At 52.7% G+C, this 10,105-nt stretch overlaps 1 protein-coding gene across 1 annotated transcript in view; it reads left to right on the top strand.

Moving 5' to 3' along the window:
• Positions 1 to 5,693: 5,693 nt before the first annotated feature.
• Positions 5,694 to 10,105, top strand: part of mmp23bb (matrix metallopeptidase 23bb) — a 12,253-nt gene continuing 7,841 nt past the window's right edge. The window contains exons 1-4 of the mRNA XM_055166657.1: positions 5,694 to 5,942; positions 7,550 to 7,638; positions 8,421 to 8,554; positions 9,011 to 9,178. Coding sequence (XP_055022632.1) covers positions 5,892 to 5,942; positions 7,550 to 7,638; positions 8,421 to 8,554; positions 9,011 to 9,178 — 442 coding nt within the window. The 5' untranslated portion in view covers positions 5,694 to 5,891. The remainder of the gene's footprint in view (positions 5,943 to 7,549; positions 7,639 to 8,420; positions 8,555 to 9,010; positions 9,179 to 10,105) is intronic.

The raw sequence follows: 10,105 nt of genomic DNA, 5'->3' as shown, positions 1-10,105 counted from the left end.
TGGAGACATGGAGTCTGAGTGAGCTTCATTCTCCTCTACTGTCCATGCGGCTGCTCGGGTCTGTGGTCTGTGGGCGTCGGGTCTGTGGGCGTCGGGTCTGTGGGCGTCGGGTCTGTGGGCGTCGGGTCTGTGGGCGTCGGGTCTGTGGGCGTCGGGTCTGTGGGCGTCGGGTCTGTGGTCTGTGGGCGTCGGGTCTGTGGTCTGTGGGCATCGGGGTCTGTGGGCGTCGGGTCTGTGGTCTGTGGGCGTCGGGTCTGTGGGCGTCGGGTCTGTGGGCGTCGGGTCTGTGGGCGTCCGGTCTGTGGTGCCTGTCGTGGATAATCCCCGAACCTGGTGGTGGACACCAGAAGTAAGAGATGCCGTCAGGCTGAAGGAGGAGTCCTATCAGGTCTTGTTGGCTCGTGGGACTCCTGAGGCAGCTGATGGTACTGACGGGCCAATCGTGCTGCAGCTCGTGTGGTCGCGGAGGCAAAAACTCGGAGCTGGGAGGAGTTCGGGGAGAACATGGAGAAGAACTATCAGACGGCCTCAAAGAGACTGTGTCAAATCGTCCAGCGCCTCAGAGGAGGAAGCAGTTCTTCACCAACACTGTTTACAGTGCGGGGGGAGCTGCTCACTGCTCACCTCGACTGGGGATGTTGTCCAGTGGTGGAAGGAAAACTTTGAGGATCTCCTCAATCCCACCATCACGTCTTCAGAGGAGGAAACCGAGGCTGGAGACTCGGAGGTGGACTCATACATCTGACCTGAAGTCACTGAGGTGGTTAAAGTTCCTCGGTGGTTCTGGAGGTGGATGATCTGCCCTGAGGATCTTAAGTCTCTGGTTGTGGGTCTTGTCTGACACATCTCTTCAACATCACGTGGAGGTCAGGGACAGAACCTCTGGACCTTCAGACCGGGGTGGAGGTCCCTCTGTAGAAGAAGAGGAAGGAGGGTGTGTTCCAACTCCAGGAGAATCACACTCCTCAGTCTCTCCGGTCTGTGTCAGGGACTGGAGAGGAGAATCGGGCTGATAGTCGAACCTCGGGTCCAGGAGGAGCAGTGTGGTTTTGGTCCTGGTCGTGGACACTGGACCAGATCTACACTCTCCATCGAGCGCTCGAGGTTCATGAGAGTTTGAACAGTCCACATGTGTTCGTGTCCCTCGTGTGTCCTGTGGGGGGCGCTCTGGGAGTCTGGGGTCCGGTCCCTGTGTGACCGGAGCAGAAGTTGTGTCTCTGCAGTGAGTCAGACCTGTTCCCGGTGCATGTTGGACTCCGCCAGGACCGCACCTGTCACCGGTTCTGTTCATTGTTTTTATGGACAGAGGTTCTGGGGCAGTTATGGGTTGGAAGGTCCGGTTTGAGGACCACAGGATCATCTCTGCTGTTCACAGATGATGTTGTCCTGTCGTCTTCATCACACCAGGACCTGCAGCTCTGGGGCGGTTTGACCCGAGTGTGAAGCGTCTGGATGAAGATCAGATCCTCCAAACCCGAGGTCCAGGTTCTGGACCTGAAAAAGTGTCTTGTCTCTGGGCGGGTGGAGAGTCTCTGCCTCAAGTGGACGAGTTCAAGTGTCTCAGGGTCTTGTTCTGGAGTGAGAGACTGACAGGTGGACAGGTGCAGCGTGTGCAGATTGACAGGTGGACAGGTGCAGCGTGTGCAGATTGACAGGTGGACAGGTGCAGCGTGTGCAGATTGACAGGTGGACAGGTGCGGTGTGGGCAGATTGACAGGTGGACAGGTGCAGCGTGTGCAGATTGACAGGTGGACAGGTGCAGCGTGTGCAGCACAGGTGGACAGGTGCGGTGTGGGCAGATTGACAGGTGGACAGGTGCAGCGTGTGCAGACTGACAGGTGGACAGGTGCGGTGTGGGCAGATTGACAGGTGGACAGGTGCAGCGTGAGCAGATTGACAGGTGGACAGGTGCAGCGTGTGCAGATTGACAGGTGGACAGGTGCAGCGTGTGCAGATTGACAGGTGGACAGGTGCAGCGTGAGCAGATTGACAGGTGGACAGGTGCAGCGTGTGCAGATTGACAGGTGGACAGGTGCAGCGTGGGCAGGTTGACAGGTGGACAGGTGCAGAGTGTGCAGATTGACAGGTGGACAGGTGCGGTGATGTGGTCGCTGTATCGGTCGTTGTGATGAAGAGGAGCTGATGTTCCTCCCCTCACCTCTGGTCATGACCTGAAGGACCAGATCCACGATACAAGAGACACAGATGAGTTTCCTCCGCAGGGCGTCCGGGCGTCTCCCTTAGACACAGAGGTCGGAGCTCGGAGTAGAGCCGCTGCTCCTCCACGTGGAGAGGAGCGTCTGAGGGGAGGACGTCTGTTCTGACGTCTCCTGGACGTGTCCCTCAGGAGGTGTTCATGTCCCACCAGGAGGAGAAGACCCAGGACACACTGGAGGGACCATGTCTCTGGACTGGACTGGGAACACCTCAGGTCCCACTGGAGGAGCTGGAGGAAGTGTCTGGGGAGAGGGGAGGCTGGGAGTCTCTGTTCAGACTGAAGCTCCAAGACCCGATCCCAGAGAAGAAGAAGAACATGGACGGACGTGTGACAGGGCATCTGACACAAAAGTCACCACAGACGCCCCGCCCACTTTGACCCAAGACACGCACCAACAACCAATCACAGCCAGAGGAAGAGGAGGAAGAGGAAGAGGAGGAGGAAGAGGAGGAGGAGGAGGAGGAGAGGAGGAGAGGAGGGAGGAGGAAGAGGAGGAGGAGAGGAAGAGGAGGAGGAGGAGGGAGGAGGAGGAGGAGGAGGAGGAGAGAGGAGGAGGAGAGAGGAGGAGGAGGAGGAGGAGGAGGAGGAGGAAGGAGGAAGGAGGAGGAGGAGGAGGAGGAGGAGGAGAGGAGGAGGAGGAGGAGAGGAGGAGAGGAGGAGAGAGGAGAGGAGGAGAGGAGGAGGAGGAGGAGGAGGAGGAGGAGGAGGAGAGAGGAGGAGGAGAGGAGGAGGAGAGGAGGAGGAGGAGGAGGAGAGAGGAGGAGGAAGAGGAGAGGAGGAGGAGGAGAGGAGGAGGAGGAGGAGAGGAGGAGGAGAGAGGAGGAGAGGAGAGGAGGAGGAGAGAGGAGGAGGAAGGAGGAGGAGGAGGAGGAGGAGGAGGAGGAGGAGAGGAGGAGGAGGAGAGGAGGAGGAGGAGGAGGAGAGGAGGAGGAGGAGGAGGAGGAGAGAGAGAGGAGGAGAGGAGGAGGAGGAGGAGAGGAGGAGGAGGAGGAGGAGGAGGAGGAGGAGGAGGAGGAGAGGAGGAGGAGGAGAGGAGGAGGAGGAGGAGGAGGAGGAGGAGGAGGAGGAGGAGGAGGAGGAGGAGGAGAGGAGGAGGAGAGGAGGAGAGGAGGAGGAGGAGGAGGAGGAGGAGAGGAGGAGGAGGAGGAGGAGGAGGAAGGAGGAGGAGGAGGAGGAGGAGGAGAGGAGGAGAGAGGAGAGGAGGAGAGAGGAGGAAGAGGAGGAGAGAGAGGAGGAGGAGGAGAGGAGGAGGAGGAGGAGGAGGAGGAGAGAGTGTGGATCAGACTGATAGAAGTGCGGCAGGAGGGAGCGAGGAGGAGGAAGAGGAAGAGGGGGAGGAAGAGGGGGAGGGCAGATGGGGTTTTGGGGGGGTGAGGGGGACACGCGCACACGCACACGCACGCGCATTCACACCTGAGCCCGCCCCCTGCGCGAGCCTCTGCAGCGCGCGCTCTCAGTCCGGACTTTGGACCAGACCCGGACCGCGCGGGGATCAGGATTTAACGGGACTTTTTCTGCTTCAGTTCCGACCTGGACTAAACCAGAACTAAACCGGGACTAAACCGGGACTAAACCTGGTCTAAACCTGGTCTAAACCTGGACTGAACCAGGTCTTAGTCCGGACTCTGCCTCTCCTCGGACTTGACCCTGGCTCTGGGCGCTTTTGTCTCGCTTTGGTCCGGTTTGGAGCACTTTTCTGCCGCAGAGCCGTGAGTCCGCGGCGCCGCTGCTCTGACCCGGGACCGTCCGCCTCCTCCCGGCTCGGACACGACTCCTCGGCCCGTGTCTCCGGCGTCTCCGGTCCGTGGGTCCGTGGGTCCGTGGGTCCGTGGGTCCGTGGGTCCGTGGTTCGGTTCAGTTTCCACACTCCTCTCTGTCCGTTCTCCGGTTTCACGCTCCGGCTGCGCGCTCACGCCGCTTTGACGCGTTCCCCGAGAATTTCTCGCCTCCCGCGGATCAGTCACACTGTCCTCACTGTGTCCACTGTGTCCACTGTGTCCTCACTGTGTCCACTGTGTCCACTGTGTCCTCACTGTGTCCACTGTGTCCACTGTGTCCACTGTGTCCTCACTGTGTCCACTGTGTCCACTGTGTCCACTGTGTCCACTGTGTCCTCACTGTGTCCTCACTGTGTCCACTGTGTCCACTGTGTCCACTGTGTCCACTGTGTCCTCCACTGTGTCCACTGTGTCCTCACTGTGTCCACTGTGTCCTCACTGTGTCCACTGTGTCCACTGTGTCCACTGTGTCCTCACTGTGTCCACTGTGTCCTCACTGTGTCCTCACTGTCTGTCTCACTGTGTCTCACTGTGTCCTCACTGTGTCTCTGTGTCCACTGTCTCCTCACTGTCTCACTGTCTGTCCACTGTGTCTGTGTCTCACTGTGTCTCTGTGTCCACTGTGTCTCTGTCTGTCTCACTGTCTGTCTGTGTCTCTGTGTCTCACTGTGTCCACTGTGTCTCACTGTGTCTGTGTCTGTGTCTCTGTCTGTCTCACTGTGTCTGTCTCACTGTCTGTCTCTGTCTCACTGTGTCTCTCTGTCTCTGTCTGTCTCTGTCTGTCTCTGTCTGTCTCTGTCTGTCTCTGTGTCTGTCTCTGTCTCTGTCTGTCTCTCTGTTGTCTCTCTGTTCTCTCTGTTGTCTCTCTGTCTTCTCTTGTCTCTCTGTTGTCTCTCTGTCTTCTCTCTGTCTCTCTGTCTCTCTCTGTCTGTCTCTCTGTTGTCTCTCTGTCTCTCTGTTGTCTCTCTGTCTTCTCTCTGTTGTCTCTCTTCTCTCTGTTGTCTCTCTGTTGTCTCTCTGTCTCTCTCTGTTGTCTCTCTGTCGTCTCTCTGTTGTCTCTGTCTTCTCTCTGTTGTCTCTCTGTCGTTCTCTCTCTGTCGTCTCTCTGTTGTCTCTCTGTCTCTCTGTCTCTCTGTCTTCTCTCTTGTCTCTCTGTCTCTCTGTTGTCTCTCTGTTGTCTCTCTGTCTTCTCTCTGTCTTCTCTCTGTCTTCTCTCTGTTGTCTCTCTGTTGTCTCTCTGTTGTCTCTCTGTTGTCTCTCTGTTGTCTCTCTGTCTTCTCTCTGTTGTCTCTCTGTTGTCTCTCTGTCTTCTCTCTGTCTTCTCTCTGTCGTCTCTCTGTTGTCTCTCTGTTGTCTCTCTGTTGTCTCTCTGTCTTCTCTCTGTTGTCTCTCTGTTGTCTCTCTGTCTTCTCTCTGTCGTCTCTCTGTTGTCTCTCTGTCTCTCTGTCTCTCTCTGTGTCTCTCTGTCGTCTCTCTGTTGTCTCTCTGTTGTCTCTCTGTTGTCTCTCTGTTGTCTCTCTGTCTTCTCTCCGTTGTCTCTCTGTCTTCTCTCTGTTGTCTCTCTGTTGTCTCTCTGTTGTCTCTCAGAGAACTGGACTTTGGGCTTGGGATTTTTTAATATATATTTTTTAAATTTACATTTATTATTATATTTTTAATTTCATTTTTTATTACAATTATTTTGTTTTTTATTATGTTTTATATTTTTTAATTTTTTTTTAATTTATTTATAATTTTTTTCATTATATCTATATTTTTTATTATTATTTAAATTCTTGCGCGTGCGGAGCTGCCGCGCGTGGCCCCGCCTCCTCTCTCCTCTGATTGGCTGATTGTTTGACTGGGACAGACCCTCCTGAGCCCTGATTGGCCCGTGGTGAGGTCATGCTGACGTCATGGCCCTGCCTCCTCTGCTGCTGCTGGTTGCCATGACGATCCCGGCTCAGGTACAACAACTCACCTGGAGACCCCCCCCCCCCCCCCACACACACACACACACACACACACAACCCCAACACAAAGTACTCTATGTAGTACTCTTGTGTAGTACTTTGTGTAGTACTTTGTGTAGTACTTTGTGTAGTACTTTGTGTAGTACTTTGTGTAGTACTTTGTAGTACTTTGTGTAGTACTTTGTGTAGTACTTTGTGTAGTACTTTGTAGTACTTTGTAGTACTTTGTGTAGTACTTTGTAATACTTTGTGTAGTACTTTGTGTAGTACTTTGTAGTACTTTGTGTAGTACTTTGTGTAGTACTTTGTGTAGTACTTTGTGTAGTACTTTGTGTAGTATTTTGTGTAGTACTTTGTGTAGTACTTTGTAGTACTTTGTGTAGTACTTTGTAGTACTTTGTGTAGTACTTTGTGTAGTACTTTGTAGTACTTTGTGTAGTACTTTGTGTAGTACTTTGTGTAGTACTTTGTGTAGTACTTGTGTAGTACTTTGTGTAGTACTGTTGTGTAGTACTTGTGTAGTACTGTTGTGTAGTACTTGTGTAGTACTGTTGTGTAGTACTGTTGTGTAGTACTTTGTGTAGTACTTTGTGTAGTACTGTTGTGTAGTACTTTGTGTAGTACTTTGTGTAGTACTGTTGTGTAGTACTTTGTGTAGTACTTTGTGTAGTACTTTGTTGTGTAGTACTTTGTGTACTTTGTGTAGTAGTACTTTGTGTAGTACTTTGTGTAGTACTGTTGTGTAGTACTTTGTGTAGTACTTTGTGTAGTACTGTTGTGTAGTACTTGTGTAGTACTTGTGTAGTACTTTGTGTAGTACTGTTGTGTAGTACTTTGTGTAGTACTGTTGTGTAGTACTGTTGTGTAGTACTTTGTGTAGTAGTAGTACTGTTGTGTAGTACTTTGTGTAGTACTTTGTGTAGTACTTTGTTGTGTAGTACTTTGTGTACTGTAGTACTGTTGTGTAGTACTTTGTGTAGTACTTTGTGTAGTACTTTGTGTAGTACTTTGTACTGTTGTGTAGTACTTTGTGTAGTACTTTGTGTAGTACTTTGTGTAGTACTGTTGTGTAGTACTTTGTGTAGTACTGTTGTGTAGTACTTTGTGTAGTACTTTGTGTAGTACTTTGTGTAGTACTTTGTGTAGTACTTTGTGTAGTACTTTGTGTAGTAGTAGTAGTACTTTGTGTACTTTGTGTAGTACTTTGTGTAGTACTGTTGTGTAGTACTTTGTGTAGTACTTTGTGTAGTACTTTGTGTAGTACTTGTGTAGTACTTTGTGTAGTACTTTGTGTAGTACTGTTGTGTAGTACTTTGTGTAGTACTTTGTGTAGTACTTTGTGTAGTACTTTGTGTAGTACAGTGAATATTTGACACGTGTTCGACAGATTTTACAGAAACCTCAAAGAAACTCAAACAGGAAGAAACATGTGGACCTGATTTAAACCAGACCAGGACTAAAACTGGACCAGACCAAGACCAGACCAAGACCAGACCAAGACCAGACCAAGACCAGACCTGGACTAAACCAGGACTAAACCAGGACTAAACCAGGACTAAACCAGGACTAAACCAGGTTTTTCTCTGTGATGGTTTTGGCAGGTGCTGAGTTCAGAGACGCTCCAAAGAATCCGACGTTTCGCCATCAACCCCCTGGGACATAAGTGGGACCACCACAACCTCACCTACAGGTCTGGACCAGGACCAGGACTAAACCAGGACTAAACAGGACTAAACCAGGACTAAACAGGACTAAACCAGGACTAAACAGGACTAAACCAGGACTAAACCAGGACTAAACCAGGACTAAACAGGACTAACCCACCACAACTTCCCTGGTCTAAACCTTGGTTTGTGTCTGTTCTCTTGCTGCTCTGGTCTTGGTCTGGGTCTGGGTCTGGGTCTCAGTCTCTCGGCCTCTCAGTCTCAGTCCCTTGGTCTCTCTCTGGTCTCAGTCTGGATCTCGGTTTCTTGGTCTCTGGGTCTCAGTCTGGGTCTGGGTCTCAGTCTGGGTCTCAGTCTGGGTCTTGGTCTCGGTCTGGGTCTCAGTCTGGGTCTCAGTCTGGGTCTGGGTCTCAGTCTGGGTCTGGGTCTGGGTCTCAGTCTGGGTCTGGGTCTCAGTCTGGGTCTGGGTCTCAGTCTGGTCTCAGTCTGGGTCTCAGTCTGGGTCTGGGTCTCAGTCTGGGTCTGGGTCTCAGTCTGGGTCTTGGTCTCATCTGGGTCTGGGTCTCAGTCTGGGTCTGGGTCTGGGTCTGGGTCTGGGTCTGGTCTCAGTCTGGGTCTCAGTCTGGGTCTCAGTCTGGGTCTTGGTCTCAATCTGGGTCTGGATCTCAGTCTGGGTCTCGGTCTGGGTCTGGGTCTCAGTCTGGGTCTGGGTCTCGGTCTGGGTCTGGTCTCAGTCTGGGTCTGGGTCTCAGTCTGGGTCTGGGTCTGGGTCTCAGTCTGGGTCTGGGTCTTGGTCTCTCGGTCTCAGGATCGTGGCGTTCCCGAGGAGCCTGAACCAGGACGACACTCGTAAAGCTCTGAGTTTGGCCTTCACCAAATGGAGCGACGTTTCACCTTTGACCTTCACCGAGGTGTGGGCGGGGCCTGCTGACATCACCATAGGTACGACCAATCAGAGCACAGCACACAAGTTTAAAGTGTGTTCATGTTCAGGGATTTAAAACATTTATAAAAGAAAATCCAGGTTCAACTACACAGAACAACACAGTAAACCCGTATAGAGCGGGTATAGACCAGTATAGACCGGTATAGACCGGTATATAGAGCGGTATAGAGTCGGTATAGACTGGTATAGAGCCGGTATAGAGTATAGTATAGAGCGGTTATAGAGTGGTATAGAGTGGGTATAGAGTGGGTATAGACCGGTATAGACCGGTATAGACCGGTATAGACCGGTATAGAGCGGTATAGAGTGGGTATAGACTGGTATAGAGCGGTATAGAGTGGTATAGAGCGGTATAGAGTTGTATAGAGCGGTATAGAGTGGGTATAGGCGGGTTTGGTGGTGTTTGGGGATGTTTTGTTGTCGTCTGACGTTTCAGTCGTGTTTTGCCGCAGGGTTCTACACGTTTAACCACACTGACTGCTGGGTGGCGCCGTTGCACCCGTGTTTCGATGGTCTGAACGGCGAACTCGCTCACGCCTTCCTCCCACCGCGAGGAGAAATCCACTTCGACAACCACGAGTTCTGGATCCTGGGAAAGTCCCGCTTCAGCTGGAGACAAGGTACCGAGCCAGGACTCAAACCGGTCTACAGGGGGTCTACAGAGGGTCTACAGGGTTTCTACAGGAGGTCTACAGGAGGTCTACAGGAGGTCTACAGGTGGTCTACAGGAGGTCTACAGGTGGTCTACAGGAGGTCTACAGGAGGTCTACAGGAGGTCTACAGGTGGTCTACAGGAGGTCTACAGGAGGTCTACAGGAGGTCTACAGGTGGTCTACAGGTGGTCTACAGGAGGTCTACAGGAGGTCTACAGGAGGTCTACAGGAGGTCTACAGGAGGTCTACAGGGGGAGGTCTACAGGAGGTCTACAGGAGGTCTACAGGAGGTCTACAGGAGGTCTACAGGAGGTCTACAGGAGGTCTACAGGTGGTCTACAGGTGGTCTACAGGAGGTCTACAGGGGGTCTACAGGAGGTCTACAGGGGGTCTACAGGAGGTCTACAGGAGGTCTACAGGGTTTCTACAGGTCTACAGAGGGTCTACAGGGGGTCTACAGGAGGTCTACAGGGGGTCTACAGAGGGTCTACAGGAGGTCTACAGGAGGTCTACAGGGTTTCTACAGGAGGTCTACAGGGGTCTAAGTCTACAGGGGGTCTACAGAGGGTCTACAGGGGTCTACAGGAGGTCTACAGGGGTCTACAGGGGTCTACAGGAGGTCTACAGGGGTCTACAGGGGGTCTACAGAGGTCTACAGGGGGTCTACAGGGGGTCTACAGGAGGTCTACAGGGGGTCTCTACAGGACAGGTCTACAGGAGGTCTACAGGAGGTCTACAGGGGGTCTACAGGAGGTCTACAGGAGGTCTACAGAGGGTCTACAGGGGGTCTACAGGGGTCTACAGAGGGTCTACAGAGGGTCTACAGGAGGTCTACAGGGGGTCTACAGGAGGGTCTACAGGGGGTCTACAGGAGGTCTACAGGGGTCTACAGGA

The sequence above is a fragment of the Boleophthalmus pectinirostris genome, unplaced genomic scaffold, assembly GCF_026225935.1.
Source record: "Boleophthalmus pectinirostris isolate CB_2022bp ecotype Guang Dong unplaced genomic scaffold, ASM2622593v1 HiC_scaffold_9, whole genome shotgun sequence".
Taxonomy (NCBI): Eukaryota; Metazoa; Chordata; class Actinopteri; order Gobiiformes; family Gobiidae; genus Boleophthalmus; species Boleophthalmus pectinirostris.
Note: the sequence above shows the minus strand (reverse complement) of the source record. Positions and strands in the feature narration are given on the sequence as shown.